At 41.4% G+C, this 27,924-nt stretch overlaps 1 protein-coding gene across 2 annotated transcripts in view; it reads left to right on the top strand.

Moving 5' to 3' along the window:
• The first annotated feature begins 3,454 nt into the window (after positions 1–3,454).
• Positions 3,455–27,924, top strand: part of BICC1 (BicC family RNA binding protein 1) — a 95,656-nt gene continuing 71,186 nt past the window's right edge. Inside the window, exon 1 of one of the 2 annotated variants that reach the window (XM_052677176.1) lies at positions 3,455–3,803. In XM_052677176.1, the coding sequence (XP_052533136.1) occupies positions 3,602–3,803 (202 nt within the window). In that variant the 5' untranslated portion in view covers positions 3,455–3,601. Of the gene's footprint in view, positions 3,804–26,193; positions 26,246–27,924 lie in introns of those variants that run through there. The other variant, XM_052677177.1, reaches the window with a different exon arrangement.

The raw sequence follows: 27,924 nt of genomic DNA, 5'->3' as shown, positions 1-27,924 counted from the left end.
AGTACAGAGTAAGCCACTTGATATTATTCTGAGAAATTTAAGTTAATGGGGCCTGCTTGGAGAATATAGTACAACATAATGAAAGTGAAAATCTTACAGGCTGTTACTCCTGCAAAGGAGATAATTGCCATAATTAAAGCATTTCAAAATGCCACTAACATTCATTTTCATCAGTAATAAACCTCTTCTAAATAACTGAAACCAAAGTTAGCATTCTCTCTGGAGAAGTATTTCTAGAAACCACAGTTGACTTACAAAGATTCTGTATGTCTCCTTCTCTTTTCCCACTCTCAGTTCACAGCTTGATGAGCTGTTTTTTTCATTTTTTTTCTTTTTTTTTTTTCTTTTTGGACATGACTCCCAACTTGGAAAAATACAGATAATGGCACTTTGCTATTAATAAATAGATTAACACATTAAATAAATTAAAGATTGCAAACTCTGGAATACTGTGCTGTACTGATAGGTTACATTGTGTCACTCCTCCATTTGTAGATAACCTCTGCATCGCAGGCTTGCGAAGGACAGAGATAGCCAGCTGTCCACTTCATGCTTTGGCAGCAGCCCTAAGGCAGACCTGTAGCTTTGATTGGTGCTGTTTTCTTGGTGACTGTCACTTCTCTTCCTTCACCATAGGAGAGGGCCTATGCAGCTCTAAATTTTGGAGTTCTATGCAGTCCCAAAGAGAAGTGATTTACGAGCGAATGCAACCTGATTCATCAACCTCCTTTAAATTCATATAAGCTATTCCACCCTGATGGATGTTATATGATAGACTTACTGTCAAGTGTGTGAGTAAAAAAACACTTTTCTATTCAGTTAGGCTTTTTCAGAGATTTGCAGATACTGTTTGTATGTGAGGTGAGGAAAAGAGACCAGGGTGAAAAAACTGGGAGAGAACACAGCAGAACAGGCATCCTACGCCAAAATGAGGAAAGTCCTTTTATTCTTTTCTTTGATCAAGCTACTGGCCACAGAAAAATGACCAACATATGTTATACATGCCAAAGTCAACTTCAGCTAATGTTCCTTCTAGCCATTTGATCTTTTATCTGCCAACTTCCTCCCATTTTCCCCAATTCTATCCACATTTCATATTGTTTTAGCCATTAAAGTGTGGTTTTCTACTTTTCTGTAACATTTTATTCTTCCTCTGCAGTATACTAGAGAAATAAAATGCCACCTTTGCAGCACAAATGATACTCTCCTAAATGCATAGTATCGATAAAAAAAAAACTTCTGTAACTAACACTGCCTCTTTTTTGACCATTTATATAGATTTTGATAGGTTTACTTTTCATTTTTGATCTAAAACCACACCACGGAAGGGTTATTTTCAATTCATGAAAACTAAACCATGTACATCATTATTTTTAAAGAGATGTTTGATTTACTATATTGTTTACATGGCTGCTGAAAAAATACTGCTGAGTTTGACTGTAGCTAATTTATGAGAAAGGATTCTGTGGCCAAGCTGCAGGAACTGATAAAATGCAAAGAAAGGGACCTCACACACTGAGAATCCCTGACTGTAAATCTCACTGCTTTATGAGTGGAAAATACCCAAGTAATTGTTCTGCTCAGAGGTGCTAAGCACCTGTAGCAGCTGTGGGTTGTAATTGGCCCTGTCGACACTCATAACTTGGGAACATTTGGATTGTGTAACTCACAGGTCCTGGCACCCAGAAGACAGACAAGTCCAGCTGGCGCCGATCAGGGGAAGCAGCAGCTTTCTCTGGACTCCCAGTTGGTTTGATACGGACCATCTTCACTTTCCATCTGCAATAAAAATAGGGTTTTGATGACTAAATTTCTGAACCGGGAAGAAAAGCAGCAGTGTGCTTTCAGCCTCCCCTCAGCCCAGCCATTGTGCTACAAGCAGCAAACGGAGATCCACTCTTTTGAAGATCTATATTCACATTGTGTTCTGTTGCTGTTGGATCCAGCTGCTCTATTTCCCATCACCATGAGAAGTACCAGGGGATGTTGCGAGCAGCATGCTGCCTGCAGGTCCCTGGCTGGGATCCATGGAGGCTGAGAACAGCAGGAGGAGTAACTGCTGTGGCTGAGCACAGGGAGCTTCAGTGAGAGTGCCTCCTGGTGTGCACCTCCTGGTTGGCAGAAGCACAACCACAGAGGTGTGGAAATCACACTCACAGCACAATGTGAGAAATTGTTAATGACGCAGTGAGCCAAAATGTCAACCTCTGTACATGTGACTGCATCTTGCAACAAGATCCATCTACCTGACATTGGCCCAGCTCCTGATGACTTCTAACACAGCCCGCCAACCTGGTGTTAGCTCTGAGCTGGGTAAGCATCACTGGAGTCAGCTACCGCTGTCCTACTGCTTTCTGGCAGTGAACAGCAGCGCACTTTGGCCACCAGAATCCATACCTTAGAATCACAGAACCATTCAGGTTGGAAAAGAACTCTGAGATCACCCGGTCCTATCTGGCCCCACAGCCAATGCCACGCTGTCTGAACGCTCTCCCGCTACACCACTGCACGGTTTTGGACGTAGACTGATTGCAAAACGATACAAACTGCACTGCGGTAAAACCCAGTGTTTAACTCAGACTGAATTCTGCTGGTAGGCCACCCCAAGACCTCCGTGTGTAAATTAATGTGGTTTTACCTCCAAGCTCAGGGCTCTCTAACACATCCCCATGTGAAGCACTTCGTGTTTCCAAGCTTCAGAACCAGAAAACCACGAGGGTGGAAGTTACTGTAGTGCAGAGATCTGCCGGCCACGCAGGACAGATGCTGCCTCCAGTGCAGACAGATGCTGCCTCCAATGCGTGCTCACAAACAAACGTTGTGAACAGAACGAAGTTTGTTTCTTTTTGCTGCACATTCGATCAGCGTTGAGGGGAATCGTGGGTTGATTTTTTTTTTTTTTTTTTTTTTTTTTTTTTTTTTGGAGGGGGGGGGAGAGGAGAGGAGAGGGCTGTTATTAAGCGTTTATTTTCCAGAACTAAGACCCCTACGAGTCCATCGCTCTCCAGCACATCAGCCGGGGCCGCACGGCCGCCGCCGGACCTCCCTCAGAGAGCGGCGGCGGGCGGCTGAGGGGACACGGGGGCCGCTCATCCCCCAGCGGGCCCTGCCCAAGCGGGGGCGGCCTCGGGGGAAGGAGGGCGGGCGGGGCGGCGCGACGCTCCCGGAGCCCCGCAGACAGAGACCGGTGCCGCGGGTCGGGGCCGCACCCCGCCCTGACAGCCGCCCGCCTCCGCGGCCGCTGGGGGCGGCCTCTCCCCTCCCCCTCCGCTCCCGCCTCCCGCCGCCCCCTCCTCCCGGGCCGCGGCCGGGGATATCCCCGGCCCCTCCCCGGCGGCCCGACGGCGGCCCAATGGAGGCGGAGATGCTGTGCGGGCTGCGGGCGGGCTGGGGGCGCCGCCGAGCCGCGGACGCCGGCCCGGGGCCGCGCGCACTCGGCGGGGAGCCGGAGGCAGAGGCGGGCGGCGGCGGCGCCGGGGCCGGGACTCTGGCAGGCGGCGGCTGGGATGAGGCGGGGGGGCGGCTGTGGGGGCAGATAGCGTCCCGCGGGGAGGCGGCCGAGTGGGACTCGGAGCGGCGGCGGGGGCCGCCCGGCAGCGCCATGGCGGCTCAGTGCGACCCGCTGAGCGGGTACCTGCAGCAGCCGCTCTCCGACCCGGGCTCCAACAGCGAGCGCAGCACCGACTCTCCTGTGCCCGGCTCCGAGGAGGACTCGGCCGGCCCGCCGCGGCCCCTGCACAGCCCCGAGTGGGGCGAGGAGCGATTCCGGGTGGACAGGAAGAAACTGGAGGCCATGCTCCAAGGTGAGGGCGGGGAGCGGCGCCGGGGGGGCGCGGGGCGGCGGCGGCCCCGGCCGGGACGGAAGGAGGAGAGGGGGCCGTGTCCGGGCCCGCCCGGCCCTTCTGGTCCCCGCTCCCGGCGCTCCTCCTGTCAGCGTCCCGGGGCGGCAGCGCGGCGTTCCCGTCTGGGGTTGTGCGGAGACGGCTGCGGCTCGCGGTCTCATATGGAGCTGAGTCCCCGGGACCGCCTCTGTCCCGGCCGCGCCGTGCTGCGGCTGCCCCGGGGACGCCTCGAGGCGCTCAGGTGCCGCGCCGGCCCCGGCGTTGCGAGCGGAGCCGCTCCCGAGAAAACCGCACCGGGGCGAGCGTGCGGCGGGGCCGCTGCTACGAAGAGCTCGGGCTCTCGAGAAGCGCTTCCGAGCGAACGTCGACCCTGGAAGCGTGCTCTGAGCTCGCCGCTTTCTAGGAACAGCTCCGAAGGCCGCGGCGTAGCGTAGTGGAACGGCGGCATCCCCCCGGCCGGGTGCTGTCCGGGAGGAGACGCGCGCCCGGCCCTGCCGCTCCTCCCGGAGCCCGGCGGGACGAGAGCCGAGGGAACGGAGCCCGGAGCGCCGTCTGCGGGTCTTTCGTAACTAGAGAGCAAAGCGGTTCCGATGAGTCGCGAGGGGGCGGCGGGGCTTTGCAGCTGACAGCTGGCTGTGTGTGCCTTGGGCTTTTTTCCCCCGGGACTTCGTGCTTTGTCCCATTGTGCCTAGAATTATCTGACTATCTCAGTGGGATCTGCGTGGATGGCTTTCGACAAATAGTATCACGAGCCTGGCTCTGTTTCTGAAAGGCAGATGGATGGTTTTAAAGCCACTGGGGTTGGCACTCAGCAGTTGATGCTGGGTGTTCCTGCTGCTGACCCCAGAGCCCTGAGGATGAGGTGAGTTCAGGGCTTGTGCTGCCCTGAGGCAGCAGGATGTGTGGGGAGCAACCCAGAGGATCAGGGTGCTTTGGATAAGTGTGCTCTTAGCTTTGAGACTGACGTTTTGTAAACCGTGTTACACTCGCACCTTAATCTGTGTAAGTAAATTTTCCGAATAAAACCCTAATCGATACGTTGCAATTGTTCATGAGGTGCGTGCCATTGAGAGCTGCAGCCAGCAGGTAGGTAGCTGGCTCTCCTGTTCCAGCACCTGCCTGTCCCTCAGGTGAGAGCTGGCATAGAAACGTGGGTGAATTGGCTGCTGCAGAGCTGTGGTCTGACTCAGTGACTGCAACGATTGGAATTTTTTAAAATGAGATTCTGTCTCCTGGGGGTGGGTTAATCTTTAATCGGTTAATTCTTTTGTACCAGTAGAAAAATCTCTTTATGTCATGTGGTAAAGAGTAAGGAATTCTGAGGAACAACTATCATAAGTAGAAACAACTGTGGCTGAAGATGTACTCATCGGAATGACTTAGAACTAAAATCCATGGGTATGGAAAAGAAAGCATTGGTAACTTTTCCCTGCTTCTTCATAGGCACCAAATGATGTGAAAAGATTGACAGCTGCCTTAACCTTTTCCTGTGCTAATGAAATAAATTTCCATTATCTCATCCCACACAGTCTCTCTTTCTGCTGCCTGAGGTAGTGAGTGTGTGAGAGTAAACAAAGCTCCTGAGAAGGATCCAAGTTTAATCTATTCTGTCATCCAGAAGTAGCCAGTGTCAAAGGAGTTGGACTCTAGGATGCTTATGGGTCCCTTTCAACTTGGGAATCTTCTGTAATGTGAAGTGTGGGGCTGCTTGCTTGCTCCTGTTTTCAGTTTCTTCGTATCCTTGTAAGAGTTCAGTAGGAGGTCTGATAGGTAGCGCAGGCAGAATGCTGTGTGTTTTTGTGTTGCTTTATGTCCCTTCCAGTAGGTACGTACGTACATACATGCTTCAGGTAGTGGTTTGGTAGAGGTTTTTGACTCTGTTATTCTTTTTTATTCTTTTTTGTGAAGAGCAGTGCATGTAGAACTCAGTATCAGGTGATTTTCGTTTGTTGTGAAAGCCTAAACTTTCTGGCTTGTTGGCTCTACAAGGAGCATACTATTTGGGAAATGTAGCAGAGGCAAGTGGAAAACAGCCATTTGTTAAATGTCAGCACTCTTGTACAAGTTCTAATCTTGTGTCTTTCCTACAAGGTAGGTCTAACTTGACCTATTTCGTAGGAGGGTACATCAGGATACATTACTTGAGCAAGGTTACCGGGGTGTCACACATAGCATCATGAAGCCAGAGCCATAGATGGTACCTGGAAGTTTCAAGTCAGTTATGTTGCAGATTGCAAAACAAAGTTGATTTTGGTAGATGGGTGTGGCCATCTTTTGTAAGTGTAAACTTTCCCTCACCCTGAGAGGAAAGAAATGATGGAAAAGTGCTATCTTCAGAAATTCACTACAGCTTCTCTTACAGTGAATTTCTGATTCTGAAAACATGACACATAAGGTCACGTTTCCTATTGTTTTTAATCCCAGTGTTCTTCACTGGGGAAGTTCTTAAAACATGCAAAAATGACATTGTAGAAGGGAAGCATTTTTGTCATCTTTCCTTGGAGAAGTGATCATCAGATTCTGACTTCCAAGATTTACCTAACTTTTTAAATCTGGGCTGGGGTAAATATAGATTCTTGCTTATATTAGATGGATTAGGACTCTTTTAGATTTTAGTCTAGCTAAGACTTATGGCTTGTTGAAGTGTTCTCAGTAGTTTTTTTAGGTTACCTGAATGCAAGAATGCAATACCTTGAGTTCAGTTGTCATTAAAGCCAAATTATAAACAGCATCTAGTTAAGAAACCTATCAGGAAATGTTGATGTGTTCTCTTTCTTGCTCTGGGAATCTTTTCTATTTTTTTAATAGTCAACATCTGCTGTTTGCTAGTGAAGAAATGTAAGAAGCAATTGGTAGTAGAAAAGAGTTGAAGAAGCTAAGTGTTAGTATTAACTATTAGGCCTGGTGCTTCTGCTGCATGTTCTGTGTTCTAGGACAGTATTACTAAATCCTCTTTTCTGCCACGATTATTTCCCATCTTTTCTGCCACTGCTGTGTTGTGCAGAATTTCTCAAGAGGCAGAGATTTCAGTGAGATTTAGCTGGCACTGCAAATGTGTTTTGTAGTTCACTTATCTTGGGTGCCTTGATGTCACCTGCAGAATCCATAGAGGGAGGAAGTGGTGTGGTAAGATGCACAAGGTTACTCTCTTCCAAGAAGCTGTTGATGTGGCCTGTTGGCTACCAGTCGCTTCTGAAGCAGAAGCCAATTCTGAACTGAGATGGCAGAAAGCATTGACAGATGTGGGAGTGTTGCTTATTCTTTTTTTCCTCAGATCTTTTTGTGTTTTTGGTGTTTTGAAGGTGGATTCTTAATAGCCTCAAGAGAAATATTTAAATAAAAGTAGAGGGAGACTCTCAAATAGTTTTCCTTTTACTAGTATCTGCAAACATGAAAACTGGTGAACATTTTTGAACATCAGTTTATTTTTTCCCACATCAAACTGTCTTATATTACTGTTTTATTACTTAAAGATGAGTGGAATATTGTTCCATTAATCTGAATGGTTACTGTGGGATATATGTTGTCTTACGGTGCATCTCTTCATCATGGTTGGTTGAGAGCTTTTTTTTCCAAGAAACAAACTTAAATAAAGCAGATCAGCTGTTGCTTTATTTTTTCAGCAGTAACGGACCATAGGATGGTATTTCATATTATTCCTCTTAATCATAGCTGCTGTGTACTGAGGAACACTCAGATGATTTAATGCTGTGGAATAATTCACTTTGATTATTTAAGTGCCTGTTACCATAGCAGCTGAGTATGATTATAAAAGTGAAAGCTATTAAACTTGAAAAAGCTGTCTGAGAAGGTACATCCTAACAAGAAATGCAGCAACCATTGAAAGACTCAAAAGTTACCCATGCATCCATAACAAAGAGAAAAAGAAAGACACTCCAACACCTTTCTACTGCATTGCAACTTTACTGTGAAGTATTGTGCCAGTTTTATTTAAAATAATCCTTTCTTCTATGTCGTTCTTTAACGGACATAAGGGAGTTTTGGTGGGATGTATGTAGAGTACATGCTTAAGTACTTGGATTTTATAATGCACTCTTGTACAGCAGCACTTGAGCCAAGAAAAGGAAAAAAGCAACACCACAAAACCACATTTTTTGTTTTAAGAGAAGCTTAACTGCAGCAGTGATGCAGATGCCACATGACCTATCTTTCCTTACAGAAAGAAGAATGCAATAACAGAAGAAAAAAAGCCCTGAAATTGTGACAGTCTGTGCCTGTCAGAATTTGCTTTTTACAACACATCTTTCAGTTTGGGGATGCCTTTAGGTAACCTTAGTTTTGCTATCTAGAACTGGAGGTAATTTATTGTTTTCCTCAGTTACTGAAGCACCTTTCTGCTTCTGGGAGTGTGCTTTAGAGGAGGTTGCTAGCAATTGGGAATCTCATCCTGGGCTCATGTGGTACTGGCTGATGAGTTCTTTCATTTTTTAACTAAAGGAAGTCAACATCTGTAGGAATCGTGTCCATCTTCATGTACATAAGGTAGATTCATTTTTCTCTGGTGGATTTGGTGTTCCTTGCCAGTGGTTTGGAGTTGGAAGAACGCTCAACTGTTATTTTTGACCCAAACAAGTCCTGCTGCTCTTTGATACATTTTCAGTTCATTTAGGCTAGGTGAACGTTGCCTATTTCCTGTAAGTCTATTGAAAATCAATTGTGAATTCCTTTGCCCAAAGCTCACCCTTGAGGCCATTGCCTGGTGCTAAGGCTGCACTTACGCAATGACCTACCTCTGGTGCCTGGGTGATAACTGATTTATTTTGTGTTTGCTGATCTTTCAGATGGAACTTGCTGCCTTTAAGCAAGTATGTTTTTTCTACTTTACCTATAACTGTCAAGGCTAGTTGGTATCAGCTACAGAGAATGATAAATTAGTGTCTGACTGGCCAGGCTTGTGTGGTGGGGGGAAGAAAACCACTTGAGCATATGGAGGGAACTGGAGATGTTCCAGCAGAGGTGGAGACATTGCTGCAAACAATAGTTTCATTAGAAGCTGGGTTCTGACGATTTGAGCAAGCTAGTATCTTTAATAGGCTGTCTTTAATCTTTATTTTAATAGGATTATCCTGACTAGTTTCTGTGTGGGGACAGTGACCTGCGTATTAAATATGCTGACACTGATGTTTGAATGGCTGGACAGGGATGAATCCTTCCCTTCTGGATTTTCATGTGTGATAGTGGCAGAAATCTAAACAATAACACTAAAAGTACAGTATTGATTTGAATAATTAGCATACTTTGCTTGCAGTTGAATTTACAGGTGCATAATGCTATTGATTTGTATTCTTGGTTACAGGGTCCCTGTTGGAGCTATAAGAAGTGTGAAATACGTCTTCTCTTTGAGATTCTTACTGAAATAACTCCTCGAACTCTTATTTTCCTAGCCTGTAATATCTTTATTTTCCTAGAGAAAGAAAATGTTTTTTTGTACTTAAGAATGAGATTTTAGTTCGTGGGGTTTTTTTTGTACCTTGCAATGTAGTAGCATAGCCTGGACAGAGAACATAGTTGTGGGGTAATGGGAGCCTTTTTAATAGCATTTACATTTGGTGTTTAACTTCCATGTAGCAAGAGAAAAACAGTTCAGTTTCTTGGTCACGCTTTCAGATCCCCAAAGTGCTGAGTAGTCTATTTCTACAAAAAATAAATATATGAAATGAATTTGTGTGACTTGTAGTTTAAAAATGTTCTTACATTCCATTGTTAACAATTGTAATAATACCACTTTCTCAAGTTTCAGTGTTTTTAAGTAGTACAACGGACTATCATGGTTTGGCAGGAGCTGCTGAATTAAGTATTGCTGGCTTGCACATTCCTGTTGGTTATATTGTAATCTTTACCTCCATTGGAAAATATGTCCTATTTTGAGTACTCATTGCAGGCTTTTGGCTTAATGCCTGTCAAACAATTAAATGTGTTAGCTTTCATTTAATTTCAGAACACTATGTTGAAAAACTAGCAGTGTTTTTAAATTAATTGTTTTTACACCACTATCCGGTACTGTGAAGGCTCAGTGGTTTTCTTGTGCTTTAAAACATAAGAACTCGCTGTGTGTGAGTTGGCCCTTGGAGAGCTCATGAATTGCATGTAATTCTTCTAGATCAAGGAGAGAGAAATTGATGGAAGGGTTTCTTGAAGATTCTACCTATTAATCAGTGGTTGTTTTCCTAATGACTTTGAGCAACCAGAGGGTTTTGTTCAGTATCTTAATGACTGTGCTTTCAGTTCAGATCAGGGTGACTGCCTTGCGTGGGGTAATGTAACTCTTCATGTCTCAGTGACTTTAACAGCTGATTTATGTCAAGACTTCTGTAATGATATCCTCTTTACTGGAATAGGAACATTATTTTTTTTTTTTTAAGTTTCCTGTTCAAGTCGTGTTGATATTTTGAAGGAATGTTTTCTCAAAAGACCGAGGTAAGATAAGTACGTATTTGAACTCTAAGGCTGAGGAGATGTGTTTGCAGTATCAGCCACAGATAGGATCTGTCTTGTAACAGACGTGAGCAGAGCAAAATCTGCAAAGTGAAGGTGTTGGTTGGTGAGTGCTAGCAGCCCTCTGCCAGTTCACTCCGGTGCTGCTGGATTAACAGCAGTCCGTAGAAAAGAACCATGCCCTTTCTGCTGTTATTTCTAATAGGAATCAGGAATTGGGGTGCTCATCAAGTTTCCTCCGTAATAATACATGACACTATAGTTTTTGGGTGGGAAAAACTCAACTTGTGTGGGAGAATTTGTGGAGTGGCAGCTAGGGGGCTTAAAATGAATGTAAAATATAAATGCTAGATCCCCTGAATGGATAAATCCCTTGTCCAGTTGTGCAACATTTAATTTTGTGCTGAAAACCTGGCTTCATGTGGGTGCATACAATGTATGTATCCATAGTGGTTGGTCCCAGCTGTTGTCATGGTGCGTAGCTCTGGTGCAGTGGAAAGCAGGGCACACAGCACGGAAGGGCACCCACCAGCACTGTGCCTGCAGAATGGCTGTGGGGAAAGCTCCTGTTCCTCTTCTGGGAAGTGTGTGCTCTGTCTGGACCTGGGCTCCCAGCAGGTGACTTGGATCACTCGGATCAGTGAAGGGTCATAAAGAGATAGAGGGACTGCAGCCTCTGATATGAGAGGTGGGGCTGAGGCACCTGGGACTGCTCAGCTTTAAAATGTAGAAGGCACAAGGGACATCTTGTTCATTGTGCATAGCGGGCGTGTAAAGAAAACAGACTTCCTCAGATCAGTGACTACTGATAGGGTACAAGGCTAAATTTCTGTGCCTTTTTCTTTTCTTCGAAAATAAACCTTCATTTACTTTTACATTTTAGAGGTAGTTGAAAACTTGAGTAAATTGCCCAGAGAGGCTGTGGTGTTTCCATCCTTGAAGCTGTTGTTAACCTGACTGGGCATAACCCAAAGTAAATAGTTGTAGCTGATGCTTTTTTATGGAAGATAATTGGAAATGTATTTAATCCCTGCACTTCATTTTTGAGTTCATGAATTTGGTTGAGTTGTTTCACACTACAAAAACAGGAAAAATGGATTTGTATCAATAATATCTGTAGCACTTGGATTTTGTGGGTAGGAATGCATGGGGCAGTGTCAATGGACTGGGTGGTGTGTGGAGGTCGTGCTTCATTGGTTCATTGTGGATGAAGGATGTAGATAGGGAATTAAGGCAATTGAAATGCTGTGCAATAGTCCGGAGGGTTTTTTTTAATAGTATATAATTGAGCAAATGTCTTTGCACAAAAAGTTGAAGTTGTAAGGCTTGTGATCAAAAGAAAGAAAGTCTACCTGATTTTTTTCCCCAAAGAGTTATTGCATGTTGACATACAATTCAACCTGATAAAATGGGATCTATTCTAGAAAACATCCATAGAAATCTTCATTTGTCAATTTTGTAGTGTTCAGTTATGAACTGAGATTAGTTATGCTAATTTCTAGGTGCTCAATCAGTTACAAGTATTACTAAAAAAAAAAGCCCTTTGGAGCACAAACTGTAGTCAAGGATTGATGGTGTGCCTGAATATTGTAATGGATTTGCCTTCCTCAGAAGTGAGAAGCATCTCCTAGGAAAAATATGGTCTGCATCTGTCAAAGTCCTGGTACCATTTGGATGTTTATTTTAAGATTTTTTTTATTCCCAATTATTATTGCTTTATAATGTTATTTTAATGGAACTTCAAATAGTGATGGTACAGGCACAAGTTATGTAGGCTGCTTTTGCTCTTTTGAGCTGTCTATCTCCTGAACAAGTAGAAAATTGCTAATACTCTTTAATTTGTATTCTTGCTCACTTTTTTTTATTTTTCTTTTTCTCCCCTCTTAGCATGGCTACTGCTGTTCTTTAGATACCATTGTATGATTTAAGAACTGACCCCCTCTCAAATGGCCAGTGGCCAGCAGCAGCTGCTTTAGAGTTTGGCATCTTGGTCAGCAGTTCCGTAAGTACTGCGAAGTAAAGCTACTACTTGAATTACTTTCTTCAAAGTTGCTCAGTCTGCTATCACCTAGAAATGGGTTAAAATCAGATCTTTGTTGTAGAGGCTAAGCAGCATAGGAGCATCCCACGGTCACTGAAGGAGGCTGTGTGCCAGGACACAAGCAGTCTGATCAGCTGGAGATCTTCCTGAGCACGTGATGGTGGCGTGTGTAATCCAGCTGTAAGCTGTTGCTGCATCTCTAGAGAGGTACAAATGCAACCTGCTGGACTGAGAGCAGTATGAGCATTGATCTGCCTTGAGAGCTCTATTCAGTGCTGCCCACATTTGTTTGGGCCTTGTGCCTTTTCTAGGAGAGGGGGGTTGGTCAAAATGGTGCCAGCCCCAAGCTCCTGCTCCATGCAATTCCAGCACTCACCTGATGTGCAGGGGCTGCTGTAAGCCTTGTGAGAAATGCTGCTTCTGCAGAAAACCTGATAAACTCATATGGAGAAACGTGGGTGTTTTTTTTTTTGTTTTTTTTTTTTTTCTTCCAAATATTACTTTCAGAAAAAAGCAACTCCCATTCTTCTTCTGGCTTTTTGCCTGTTAGGAACTTGTGTAGACGCAAGTGAAGCCTGAGCTTTCCATTTTCCATTTGCTAAACTCATGTCTGGGCCAGGCCCGGCAGGCTTTGCGGAGTCTCCTTTCAATTTTCCACTAAAGTGAGGTGATATGAGTAAGGTCTGTAGGAACAGTTTTCGAGGAAAAAATAAGCAGTTATCCTTCTGCTTATAGTCTTTCTATAAGGCTTGCAGTATATACGTATTCAGGAATTTCTTTTTAACACTGTAGCTTTTACAAGTATGTTTTTCCCTGATGCTACAAAAGACTCTTTAGTTATGTTCAGTTTTGTCTGCTCCCTCCCACTTAACTTTTTATTTAGCAAGCTATGGTGTTGTCATTGACTTAGGCCTTCCAGTTCTTCTCTGATGTTTTCCAGCTTTTGAAGTTAAGTTCTATTTTCAAGGATGTAATGCCACAGGATGCTTTGCTGTAGATACTGGAATGCTATACAGCATCTGGAAGCAAAAACCATAAATGAAAAGGTGTGCTAAGGGAGGAAAAAACAAACGTTCTCATTCAAGGTCTTTCAAGTGAATAAGTAGGTAATGTAAAAATGGGTATTAGCATTATCCTGATATTATGGGTATCAGTATTAGCATTTTGCAGTGATTAGGTGTGAAGTAACTATGCACACCCCTTACTGGCAATGAGGCAGCTCCTTGCAGGGGAAAAAAATCCTAATAGACTCTCTTACTACTTGTGGAGGAGGTCAGATCATGGGCTTTGTCTGGTAAGCTTCATTCCTGGAAAGGAATTATGCTGTATTTTCCTGTGAGAAAAATTTGCAACATTTTAATAATAAAATTCAGCTAAACAGTTTATAGTACAGCACGTCTGGAAATGAGCAGCTAAGACCAAGTACATCTGGCCTGAAAGAGACAACGTTAATAGATAATTGGAGTTAGAAATTGGTGATGCTAATGATTTATTAGAGTTCGAAAGAAGGAAAAAAAACGGTGGTGTTTTTACAGTAAAGCAGCTTCATCTCTACCATTTCAGCCCTTCCCAACAGCATTATGGATACATACTTGACTTGTTTTTAAGTCTAATAAGCACACACTCATGCAAACCCTCTATTCTACCATCCAGCTGTCTTGTTAGTATCTTGCTGTATAAAGTTTCATCTTTAGAATTTCTATTGATGTTCTGAAGTTTCATGGTGGGGTTACCAGCTATTCCAAAGTTTAAATATATTATCACTACTTTATTAAAATTGTATTATTAAAATTGTAGTATTATTCTACGTATGAGTGATGGCACTTTGTCCATTACAAGCAAGGTCTGCTTTTAGGAATCTGCACTGCCATTCTGGAATAGTGGTTTAAGCTGACCTTTAATTCTGCCTTTTCCCTATTGCCAATAACTTGGTCTGAATGGAGGGCTTTGATTTTATCTATTTGTATTGGCTCTGTGCTGTTCAGAACACGTCTGTGATAAATTTATGGCAGCTGAATATACGAGGCTGGTAACTTAAGACTAAGCATCTTGAGAAATGTAGAAAATGAAATCCTTAATTCCAAAATAAATATTAGGTCAATTAAGTGGTGCATTGAAGCATTTTTATGTTACAGAAAGCTCTAGCAGATTGCTTCTTTTGAAGGTATTCCCCGTGACCTTTACAGTAAGACAATTGAATTGCCTGAGGGAATACAAACCATGATTCTGTGAGCTGTTTGCTGGATAATTAAATCAAAAGCTGTGTTGTGAGGTGGTTCCTGTGTGGAACGCTCTCCTGTACTGCAAACACCACGATGAGTGCAAGCTTAGTCACTTAATGATACAATCCAGGGTGTTCTGACCTGAACTGATGCATCTCCTACTTTGGGGCCTGGCCAAAAGATTGGGTCTCACTTCTTCTGGGAGTGCAGTGCATCTGTGGGTAAGAAGTGCCATGAAATGGTGCCATATTATATTACATCAATTGCCCCTTGGTTATATGCAGTTAGAGTGGTTAAAATAGTGCTGTATCAAAAGATCTGGTCATGGAGTACAATATTTATAAGTTCTTTAAATGGTGGAAAGGAGTCTCAGTACTTTTGTTAGTAGAACGAATAGAAGTGCTGTTTTTCCCTTAGTAAACCTGTGGAGTGTGTGTCAAGCAGCAGATAAGAATGTCTGGTTTTGATCTATTCCATGTGCAGAAACAGTGAATAAATGTGATCAAATCTTAGTACTTTAAAAGCAATTCCTTTCTGATATATGAACATATCCTGCAGAATTCTTTTCTCTCGGTGTGGAAGACATTACCATCACTGGAGTCCAGAATCCATGGATTCCCCGATGTGTGAGATTGTTTTAATGCACTAAACAATTGAACACGTAGGGATGTTTTCTGGGTTGCTTAGTAACAGTCAGGTTCTTTATTTTAAATGGCCTTCAGTGACATTTTTAGATTTTTTTTTTTTGCCAGAGATTTGGCAGAAATAAAAGTCATTCTGATGCTTGAAACATGAGGAATTGTTTAAGCCATGAGAAAGTGGGATTGGATTGTTGTAGTTTTGTTTGTGTTTATTTACAGGACTTGGTATTGTGTTATAGGTTTGGGAGTGTTGAATCCAAGAGAATCCTACTGAGCGTTTGATATGGTTGTAAGTGGTTCATCACCTGAAAGATGGAGCTTGGATTACAGAATGTTTAAAGCTGAATTAAACTTTTAAATCAATATTATGTTCAGTATGAAGCTGGGTGTGGTGGTGGTGGTGGTGTTCTGAGTCGAGAATATTATTCCAACTAAAACTTAGAATATGCAAGCTACTTCTTTGCTTATGGAGTACCAATTGCATGCAGACAAGGACCCTGTAACCTGGTCACTCCATTACTGCTGCAATGCTGGCACTGGGGTCATCTCCTGCTCTACTGAAGGAGCCAGTAGGAGTTAGAGACCAGCTTCAGTGTGTGCTGCAGGGTTGGCGCTGTCAGCTTCTGCTTGGGATGCTTTTGGTGTGTCTCTTCTGCATATATTATCTAAGCTTTGTTTTACCAATTGCTGCCACAAATTGAAAAATGGTTAAAAATAATCAGGAAGGCTTGTTTAATTTTAAGGTAGGCAGTTCCTGTCTGGTAACAAAGTAAGTGGTAAACTTCTGGATGGAGCTTCTTACTATGGAACGCTCAGTCCTTAGTATGTAGTGCTATCTTGTAACTTGTCTTACATTCTTTTAATAATGGACAGAATGAGTTCTTAATGATGCCCAATTTTATATCATGCAGGAGCTTCAGCAGAAATCGTAATAGCAATTCCTAATTAAAATAAAAAAGTCCTTCACTGTGGTTTCTTGTAATTCCCAAATGCTGTAGTCTGCTTTTACTTCTGTCTCTTCTCTTCTTCAGAAATGCAGAGGCACTTTACCACAATAATAGATCTTAAGATGAACTTCACTAAATTGACAGGGATAGTAGTACCACTTTTTTGGGGAGATGGAAGAGTTGTACAGAGTTGTTTAAGAGGGCAATATCATTTTAGGCAAATTGTTCTGTAACTTCAGTTAATTTTTGTATTTTTCAATTAAAGACTCTAATATTTTCTGATATAAATGTGATTTTACTTCTCCAGCTGGACCACAGGTCCTGACCCTGTTAGCAGCTTATTTTGCTTCAACACAGCATGTTCCTTACTTTGTGGAAGGAGCTATTGACTTGGTGCAAAGTATAGCTTGGCAGCTGACTGATTATTCACAGGACTACATGAGGGACTGTGCTTTAGCTTGCACACGCTGCTATTTCTTCAGTATTGCTTTCTTTTCTTTTATGGAGAAATTTTTCTCATTGGGCCTGAAGTAGGTGGATGCCGGCACTGGAGATTGTGAATGTTTCAGAACAGATACAAATCTACTTCTTCTGAAACAAAATGTTTCTTCTGAAGCACCTTAAGTTTGATTACATGTCAGCAAGTTACAGAGATTTATCTCAGTCTCTGCAAATTGGCTTTGCCAAGACTGTGGCTTCATAGTAGCCAATCTGTCTCATGATTTCAGGGTAGGAACTTAAGCAGCTGACAAGTATTTTATGATTAGAGCCAGTTGAATTGAAACAGAAAACCTACATCCAACAAAAATCAAAATAATAAAAAAGCAAACAGGAAATGTTGCTTTTTTTTTTTTTTGGCAGTCTTAAGGGCTTGTGTATTCTAGAATGTAGTAGACTATGCAAACTTTACCTCTAATCTTTCTTGATTTTATTTTTGTTATTCACGAATGCGATTTTCAGATATCTGAATCTCCTGAGCCCTCTTGTCTTTCAGTCTGATCATTGCAGTGTTACTCTGCGTCGAGATAGTTTTGGAAACTTTGCTGTGTCAATAGAAAACAAGTAATTGATAAGCTTCCTTAGCTGTCCTTACAGAACAATCTACTGCTCTCCATACAGCTTAATTATTTCTAATTGTATGCAGTGCCTCATTTTTTATTATTATTATTTTTTTTTTAGGAACATGCAGGAAAAACATGCCATAACAGCACAGCTACAATAATTGAAGTCACACTGCTATTGAGAAAAAAAAAAAGAGGTAGAAGGAGAAGTGTAACTACCAATAAATTAATCAAATGATGAAATGGCTCTTCATGCATTGGAAAACTCAGCTCAGTCAGGTCTATCTGAAGAATTGATGATAGGAGAAATGACTTTGCTTGTCTAATGGGGCTCGGAAGCACAAAGAACAGGAGTGCCTCTGGTGCACTGAATGCATGCTATTGCATGCAAGTGATTGTAATACTCATGTAATACCTGGTGTGCTAAAGAGTAACAAGTACTGATAAGCACTGTCTTTTGAATGCAGCCAAATTTAGTGTGTGCATTTTTATATATTATATGTATTGTGTAATTAGAATGTAACTTAATTTATAGACTATCCATCCGTATTAGGAGGTAGTGTGAATTCTAGTTCTCCATTTCTGTATGTGGGTGTGGCATATTGGCAACTCTAAAATGAATATTAAAATTGCTTGAATTCTCTTTTAACTGAGAAACTAGAGAAATTGCTGTGGATTAATTGCAACTATGGGAAGACCCAGTTAAATGAAGTTAATATTGGAAGACATGGCTTGTGTGTGTGAGCAGGGCCATGTTTGCTGTTTTTCCAGAGTTGTCATTAGATGGTTGTACCTGCTAAGCAGGTGTGCCTGTTTTAGAGGGACTTCTCTGAACTTGAACACTTGTTTTCTCTTGTGTCTGCTGCATCTGCACAGTGACAGCAGAGCTGGACACCTGCTCTGCTTTGCCTTGCACTCATCCTTCTGCAATGCCTGATCAAAGATAACAAATAAAGGCTCCTTTAAGGCTTCAGGTGCTACTTGTTATGCCAGTACCTCGTGTAGAAGTGGAAGTTTTCCGTATAATGCACTTGCAAGAAAATTGTACTCATAACTTACAGTTCTATTAATCTTTTTTTCTCCTCAAATGTAGTCTTCTGCAGCCTTGAGTTACTGTTTACTTGGCTTAAAAACGCCTGAAACATGAACTTTACAAAACATTCAACAGAGGAAATGGAACAGCAAGACCTAGCATTCTTTGTTCAATCTTCCCTTTCTGCTTAGTTGTAAGGCTAATTCATTTTAACTGTAAGAGCCCACTTTTTCTGGTAGTTGGTTTGCACTGCTGTAAACCTGCGGCTCGTGTTGTGGAACGTTCTGAAGATCAAATTATTGTAATGAATAAGGAATGTTAGGAATCTTTTGTGGACAGTTTATATTTTGCCACAGAACTTTGTGTATCCTTGCTTTGGATAGCTGAGCAAAGGCTGTAATCACTTGTTTAGCTTTTCTGTGCCTTAGTAGAAAGTATTCTCTGAGAAGGCTCCACATCCTATCTCTCTACTGCTGGGGGAGTAGGGGGTGGAATGTAAGGCTGGCAACTCTAGTGTAGATGAGTATTCTAAAATTTCACTTCTTCAGCTGATGGCCCCTTTGTGCCTTCTAGTTGTTGTTTCTGGATGATTTAGTGGGATTATTTAGCATCGTTCTAGGCTTTGCTGAATTCACAAACCTGTGAGAACACTGATATGGCTTTCTCTGGTCTGAGTCAGTCTGGATAGGGAAGGTGAAAGGGGGGAGAAGGGCTCCATATGTTGAAAAGAACATCATTATTATTAAGGAAGGCTGTCAATTTTATTTTTTAATTGTAAAATACAAAACCATTAGAAGGAAGCTTTTTTTTTTTTTTTTTTTTTTTTTTGTGAGGGCTTGTTAAAACCCAGAAGTAATAGAGGGCTTTAAGATTCTAGATGCTTCTGTGATTGTGATACTTAGCTTTATGCATTGCAGTTTGGTGTTGAAAGATCGTATGCGTTGAGTAGTCATCAGAGCGATTGATGGAAATTGTAAGCATTTTCATGGGGTTCTGATGTTACTGTTCTTTCTTATTTACCACTTTCTTGTCTTTTCTTAATGCAGGGTTTGGTGAATGCAAGTGTGTATCGGTTTCTCATCAATATTCATAGAATCATAGAATGGCTTGGGTTGGAAGGGACCTCAAGGATCGTCAAGCTCCAACCCCTGCCACAGGCCACCAACCTCCATATCTAATACTAGACCAGGCTGCCCAGGGCCCCATCCAGCGTGGCCTTGAACACTTCCAGAGACGGGGCATCCACAGCCTCTCTGGGCAGCCTGTGCCAGCACCTCACCACTCTTGTTGTAAAGAAGTATTTTTTTATTAGATCTAATCAGCAAGGAATTGTTGCCTTTTTTTAACTTATTTTTGGTCAACTGCTAACTACTATTTAGTGAAGCAAAATAGCAGCAAATTCAGAATATTGTCCAATCAACTTTTTTTTTGTTGAAGTATGAAAGAGGTGTACTTGGCTCATGAGTGACAAGAGTCCGTTGCATTCTTATTCCTCAACAGATCTGAGTACTCTAGTTTTTTATTTCAGTTTTCTGCTTTTATTTCAGTTGAATGTAAAATGCTGATGTCTTTTGCTCTGGGGTGAAGGAACTACTGACAGCTGTTGTTAACAGTTACTACTTCATTGATGAGAAACTGATCTCTTTCACAGAAGCTTAATCCAGTGTTGAGTTTGAGCTACTTTGCTCTCTCTGCTTTTTCGAGCTTTGCAATTCAACTACTTTTGTCCATTCAAATCAAGTGTTCTGGGGTTCAAAATAGGATTCATATAATATTGTTTTCTAATGTATCAACCACAGATGTAATCATTAAAAATCATATATTTTATTTGTATAATTAATGACTAGCATGAATACACTCATTTGTTTTACACTGTAACAATTGATCGTGGTTAGGCACTTTTCAGGGGCAAACATGGCTCCCTAAGAGAACAGTACTTTGTCTCATTACAGGTCCGTCTGATTGCTACTTGGAATTATTTTCAAGAGCAGTCTCTTATGTTCAGCTGCAGTTGTTGGCTGTGCTGTTTTTATCAATACTTTTGGCTGATATGTTGTCTTTTGTCAGGCTTATGTTGTTTAAGTTGGTGTTTCGGGCTACTTTATTTCTTGGCCTATTTTAAAGTAACTTTATCAATGCTTATGCACCTGTTAAAAGCATGATTACTTGCAGTTAAGTCTGTGTTGTCTGTGTCACCGCCATCTAATCTTTACAAGTTCTTGGAGAGCAGTTAATTGTTTACCCCACAGCTGTGAAGTTATTTCAGTTAATTATGACTCCTCCAAGGGGTGCAAATTGGCAGGTAACAGAGGGCAAGTGACAAGGTTTTAAAACTAGTCTTGATTTTTTTTTTTTCTTCTTTTTCTTGTTGGTTCACTGACATTCTTTCCAAATGAGTGCATTTTCCATGTCAGAAAGTGAGTGCTTTTGGCAAATGCTTTATGCAGGCATGAAACAGATGGAGAATATTTATAAAAACTGGTGTCTTTTGCAAGCGGTACATCATGTGAAGAGATGTGGCCTGAAGTGTTACACGATGTTTTGTACATATTGCTCTGTGCAGATAGCTGGTAATATCATTCTGTCTTTTGTGTTAACAAACTAGACTTTTGTTTTTGTCAGTGTCACTTCATCTGCTCCGGTTTGAAAGAGCTGTAAACTTTATCAGTTATTCCTCAAAGTTTTGCAAGCTGAGGCTTTTGTTTTTGGAGAAATAGGCTGGTACATCAGCTGGGTGAAGAGGCTTTTACCATTATACTTGAGACTCACTGAGGTGTTTTTTTTTTTTAAAGCTGCGAATAGGTGTGCAAAAAAGAACTTGATAGAGACTTCAGAGATACTGTTAACACTGGCCAGTGCCATGTTAGCGTATGCTAAATGGCTTTGTAGATAGCAAGTTCAATGCTTATTATTTTGTGATTAACTGATATGTGTACCTTGTGGTGATCAGCAGAAACTTCAGAAAGTCAATTCTAAATATTATGTCATGCTCAAGGTCACTTATGGGCGTGCTTTATGATATATGAAAACTTTTTTGTACAGATCAGATTCTGATTCACTTCTTTGCTTTCTTCTATGTGTGTTACTTGACCACTGTGTAAGCACCAAGAGGAGTGCGTACTTAATATAAAACAGAAGAAAAAAAATATGTGCATGAAGCTTTACTGATATTATCTGAGTGTAATAATGCGGCGTACAAATGGGAGAAATTATTCCTGAAAACAACGTTACGTTGTCAGCTGCACTAACATCTTGCTGCTTAATAGTGTTTGTGTTTGCAGAAATATGGTATTTCTTCAGCTAAAGCTCCCACACAGGAACTGGAGGCAGAAGAAGGCCAAATATTAGTTCCACGCTCTTTATCGTTTGTTTTTCTAGATTTTGGCAGAAATCAAACATTCTTCGTTTTAATTTTTCACTTAACCACAAATGACATTTTAGAGCCTTTAAGTTTGTAAGTTTATTTTTAGTTTACTGTGCAAAAAATGAAGTTAATGGTATTATTTCTTCTTAGAATTGATAGTTCTTGAGTCGTAAGAATGTAGATGAAGAACTTTAAATTTCAGAATTGCTCAAGGTAACCAGATAAGTGAGTTATGTAATTCAGAATGGGTTGTCTAACCACAGTGCTTTCTTGTTTACCAGGGGTCATTAATTTAACTTCAGCGTTTCCTGCTCCGTATCACAGGTTCATGTAAACAGTTTTGTAGAATTTCTCTGGCTTCTACTTGTTTCCTGTAAACAACAGTGTCAGAAGTAGCTTTTTGTATTCATAAAATAGATATCAGCTAGCGGAGGGCTGAATACACCATCTCCTCCATGGCTTGCACAGATTGGCTTGTAGTAATGGGCTTGTTGCCTGTTGTGTAGGCAATGTCATGTTGGAACTACTCTCTCCTGACTGTTTCTTCAGCATCTTGCTCAGTTGAATCTACTTGGAATTGAAGATTCACCAGTTCAGAGACTGGTTTTCAAATCCTGTAACTTAAATTCAAAGGTGATGTTTACTTATAGCCCAGATGAGTATTGCTATTCTGCTATATTCCCTTTGACTACTCAAACCTGTACATGTGGAATGAGAGGTTTAAGATTGTTTCCTGAAAACAGAGAAGCACAGATGTAGACTGCTGTGTTCTGCAAGTGTGGCACTTGCACAGGGGAGGCCAGGACCCTGCAGTCCTCAGGATTGGGTCAGCTGCCCCGTGCCACATCCTAACGTGTATGGAGGGGAAATTCACGAAAAGTCTTGTGGTTAATGATCTAACATTGCAAGAACATAGCTGCTGTGAGGGCTGGGCAAGCAGTGAAAATTTTGTTTATGTACATCTCCTGTGCAGCCACTGTACTTGATTTGGAAATTGAGAGAAACAACAGAAGACTGAAAATAGACAGGAATGAGTTTATGCATTTCAAAGCGTGGCCCAAAAATGGGTGAGGTTTGGCTGAACTATAGAGTCAGTGATAATTATTGCTACAGTGCTCACATTATTGTTCTAGTATTGCAAGCACTGTGTCATTGACTCAAGTTTTTGTTGTTTTGATCAGTCTGAATGTGACAGGAGTCACCATGTAAAAATGCAGGGTGAATGGAGCAGGTTAAGCCTCTTAAAAATGGAAAATGTCTATTTACTACCGTACATGCATTGTCTGTGGTGTCTGCTTTAGCACGTATGTATTCAATGTTCAAACAGAGACTTGGAGTTTTCATGAAATAAGACTCAGTAGTAAATCTCATACCAAGCTCACAGAAAAATAAAATGACCAAAGCTGTTTTCTTTGTGTGTGTCAACTGGTCATCAAGCTGTTGTTGATGATATTTTCTTTGGTTTGAAAACAGCTCTAAGAAACCTGTCTTGCTCTGCTTCTCTTGCCTTCAGTTAGTGTTTTGTGCAGAAGACAGTTGCTTTGGCTGGAACAGACTGACTGAAGTCTGTATAGGAGGCCTTTATTTTTACTACCTCTTGTGCATTGCATCCCTTCAAGGAGATATCCTGAAATTGTGACAGTGAGTGCAGTGTGAGATAAGTAATGTCTCATCAGAACACAGGTTTGCTAGCTGTCCTTTGCATTGGAATGTAAAGAGTGTTTTACTTGTTCTGGCTTTTATAGATGACTAAGTTGGTCACTGTAGCACATAAAGTGAGCCCAGTTTCATAATACTTGAGCAACCCTGGGAGTTACTTGGTCCCAAGGCAGTCTGAAGATGATTGTGGATGTTATAGCACCAAGGATACAAAAATGTTAAACTAAGCAGCTCCTGATGAAATGGCAATGGCACATCTTACTTTACTTCTTTTTATCATCAATTGAAATTTTGCTCCTGTTTTATATTCTTACTATCAGTTTTGTAGGTTTCTGAAGCAGCATTTAGGACAATTGAACCAGTCCACAGCTGGTTAGGATTTTTCCCCCAAGTGGATAAGATTTATAGAATTTATCTGCCTGTCTTTCAGTTTGCCATGTGGACAGATCGATATACTGCAAATTTTCAGTAGTTATTGATGTAAAATTAACTATAAAAATAGTTACTGGAAAGGTAGAAGTACTGTTAACCTGAAATTCATAAGCATTTGCATCTACTCTGCAAACGTCTTCTGGGAAATCTGCTTTGAAAACACACTGGTAAGAGAAAGTCAGTTTACCAGTGTAAGGGCAGAATTTGTTCTAGAGCTGCATCTTGTTGTCCGTAAGAAGACTTTATTTGCCTGTTGGTTTAGAGCAGTTTTCTTCCTGGATATATGTCTGTGTTATGTCTTGGTCCAGTGCTGTTTACATGAGTAGCATTATTTCAGTGAACAAGCACATAGGTTTTCTGAAACAGAATAATTCAATTTGGGAGGTAAAATGAATATAATTCTTTTACTTGATTTTGGTTCAATTTTGAGAAATCAGAGTGCTTTTGCTTGTCCTCCTGCTGAACAGTTGACCACACTAAAATACAAGTCGGTGTATTAGGCTTAGTAGCTAATGCGATTCACATCTTCCACCACAGAACTATTTGAGTCTGTGTGGATGCTAAGCTCCCTGCTGACTTTGACCACTAAGCTTTGAACTTACATAAACTGCCTCTAGAAATGGTAGTTGTACAATGTGGTGGTCTTTCTTTGCTCTGAGTTTGTGTATTTTTGTGTATTTCTATACAAATACATAAAAGATAACTTTTCTGCAGCTGTATGTAGTGCTTGTGCTTTTTAATATGGGAACTGGTCATAGGGAAAAAAAAATCACGTAGTTGTCAAAAAAATGTGGACAACAAAACAGCTGCGAAAATAAAACTTTTTCACCTTTACCAGAAGATCTAGACCTTTGTTGTACTTTGATCATCTTACCTAAACAATTACTTCATTTCCTTAGCTTCTTAAAAGAAGGACCTTGATGCTGTGAGTCAACTTTAGTTTGTAGGCTTAAAGTACGTTGCAGGTTTTTCTGCTGATGCGTAATTTGGACTCCTTGCCTGTGTAATATATGAGAAAATGAGTGACAAATCAGTGCAAGCTTTATGATGCTCCATTGCTCTAGGCTTGAGGTATGAGAAATGAAAAGTGGTATTTTTCAACAGGAAAAGAAAGAAACTCTTTGTTTCATTCTCCAAGTATTCCAATTAATTCCACAACGCTGGAGAGTGTGGCTGGTTGGTTTTGAGAAAGGGAGAAGATCTGTTAATTCCCAACGGTGTTCTTTTTGTCCTTGTCTCTATGTATTTTCAGAATCTTTCAGCCTAATGGTTCCAGATAGGCATGGTGTCTCATTACTGATGGGAAAGGCTTGTTTCTTGTAGCTCACTATGTAACCTGCATTGCAACAGTCTTAAGCTGGTTTCCTGTATAAAGCTTTGTCTTTGACTTAATCTTGGCTTCCATCCTGTAGCTCCACATCTGTGAGTGACTCATAACGAGCAGAGCCATCAGAAAAATATTGTGTACATTTTTATCCAAATCTGTAGGGTTTTTGTTTCTAATTTTTTTACAGCCTCACTGCATTCTTTTCTCGTATGTAATGAATCATACAGTATCTGTGTGCATACCTGACAAGAAAAGTGGTTGTGCATAGAGAGAAAATGGAACACTAAACAAATAGAAAGAGTATCCCTAGTCATCAATCTGTTGAGAGCAGAGCTTTTGTATTTGGCAGTTATCCTCTGTCAGCCCCTGGGGCACTTCTGAAATGATATATATATATTTTTTTTTCCCCTCCTGTAAACAGCAAGTTCTGTTAAGTGGAGACTGTGGCTTGGGGGCAGATTCAGTTCTGTCAGTCACTGGCAGCAGGAGAAGTTTTGCCTCCTGAGGCTTTCAAGGAATTGTCTCCACAGCACACAGGGATTCAGGAAAGCAGACCTGCCATGGAGCCTTATAGAAAAATGCCAAGCTTCACACCTTCTGCTTCTCTTGTTCTTGCAGGAATGCTTTGACTCACCAGTGTGTCCCACTTCTAGGTGTGTGACAACGTGAAGTTTGCTCTGTCAGCTCTTCTGCTCCTCTGCAAAGTGGTGGCTAGGTTTCAGACAAGATGAAAAATGCTGAAGCCTGAAAGACAATTCCTTTGTTTTCCATCTTTCCTTTCACTATCTACTTAGGTGAAAAAACAGCTTCCAAATTCAGCATTGGGTACTTGTGTGCTCGCTCATAGACTGACAATGGAGTCAAGGATGATTCAGGGAATTCAGCTGAGGCAGGCGATGTGGAAACGGGGCTGGAATGGTTTAACCGAACTGCATTGTTTTCATCTCTTCCCTTGTGTCAGGAGTAGGCTTATAGTAATGGAAAAATGAGTTGCCTGGGTGTACGGGAACTGCTGAGTCACGGCCTGAACCTCTGATCACCTGAGGTGAGCCATGAGTCTGCCACGGGAGCACAGTGAAGGCAATTCACCTGTGCTGCTGGGAGGGATGGAGCCTGGCTGCAACCTTTCCTATACCTGTTTAAGAGCTGGCTGCCAGTGGGGAAGGATCTCGTCTGGAGATCCACTCTGCTGGAGTTTTGTAAGTGAGCCCAGGATACGGGTAAGCTTTCTATCTGTTCTCTTTTTGTTATCATTATCTGCTTTGCCTAACTCTATTGTTTATTTCGTAATTATAGCATCTTAATATTTGTTGATTATACACCTGGGTAAATAGCTTTTTCATTTCTTTGATTAGAAGTATTTCATAGCAACTGTAGGTTCTATGGGATCTTAGATTTTCCAGCAGCTACTAGAGCAGCCCTTCTGCAGCTTATAGAGGATCATAGATTAAGGGAATTTGGATCATCATGGCAGTGTGTAATATGGAACAGTTTTTTTGTTGACTTGATGTGGCTGGGGGCTGGTCCTGTCAACAATGTGCCTACAAAGCATCTGGACCAAGTTGATACCATATGAAATCTTACTATCCCAGACTATCTTTTTGACCACAGGTTCCCAAATTTCCTGACACGCTGAGTTGCAGAAAGGCCTTTTAGAGGAGAGGAGCCAATTAATTTACCCCTAGAGTAAAATGGCAAAAGCTAAACTACCTCATCTTTCCTTGCTGCATCTTAGTGAAGGTAACGCTTCCTGGCAGTGGGGTTCCACTTATTTTCCTGGAGTGTAGCTTGGGTAAGGAGTGTAAGAAGACTGAGTTCATGGATTATTTGCTCTTGTTATATATCTGTTCAGTTAGGAAAACATTTTAGAAACATAAGGATCAGTTACAGTCTTTACTTTTTAGTCCCACATACAATATAATGTAAAATGTTTGTCTCAAAACTGGGGGACAGAGGGTAATATTGGAGTGAGGGAGGGTCCACAGAAGGACTTAATATAGTGTTTTAATCAGGTTTCACTCATGCTAATAGGCTAAGTGAACCTATCTGTCTTACTGCAAATTGTGGTATGTGATAGGTGTTTTTTCTTTAGAAAGCATTTATCAGAGTTGCAGGTGTAATTTTTTTTCTATTTTGAGAAATCAGAAATAAAGCTCTGCTACTACAGAATTTAGGTTCTGAAAAGCTGTCTTTGTCCACTTTGATCAAAATAGAGGAAAAAAGTAATTTATAATAAACAAAAATGATAGTAATATGGGAATCTCTGTATGAAACATTATTAAAAATAAATTAAAAAAAAAAAAAACAACAACTGGTCTTCAAAAGAGACACCTTGACAAAGCAAATAAGACTTGAGTTTGCCTATGCTAAAGATGTTCCTTGACTTCATGGCCAGTACTTTAATATTGCTTTCTAAGTCCCAGTGGTAAGACCAGAAATAATTAAAACTGGATCATTTTTTAGTTTCGCTTGTGAATACTTAGGTTAATGGGACAACTGCTCTTTTTCTTTCATAAAATATCTAGTTTGTATTATGGCCACCAGTGCTTTAGCTGAGATGTTCTGTTTTTGAATTCATTCTTGCTTTGAACTCTCGTTTCCTTACCTACAGCCTGACAGCAAGCTATGCTTTCTGTGTATGCAGGACTTGAAAAGCAATCTTTATTAGCTTGAGATTTCTTAGGCTTCAAGGAAATTCTTAGGGTTTCTATTTTTATATAGAATTCTGTTGAACTTGAATTAGCTAAGGAATTTCAGATGAGCCCTCAACTGTTCCCAGAAGCAGGCCAGATGACTTAATCTGTTATTGAAATTGGAGTAAATGAAAGATTCTTAATAGCTCTTTTACATCATTTAGATACAATGCAGCTGTCAGTCTCCCTGGTGTAGTATCTTAACT

Source organism: Tympanuchus pallidicinctus, unplaced genomic scaffold, assembly GCF_026119805.1.
Source record: "Tympanuchus pallidicinctus isolate F22 unplaced genomic scaffold, pur_lepc_1.0 scaffold16, whole genome shotgun sequence".
In the NCBI taxonomy this organism is placed as follows: domain Eukaryota; kingdom Metazoa; phylum Chordata; class Aves; order Galliformes; family Phasianidae; genus Tympanuchus; species Tympanuchus pallidicinctus.
Note: the sequence above shows the minus strand (reverse complement) of the source record. Positions and strands in the feature narration are given on the sequence as shown.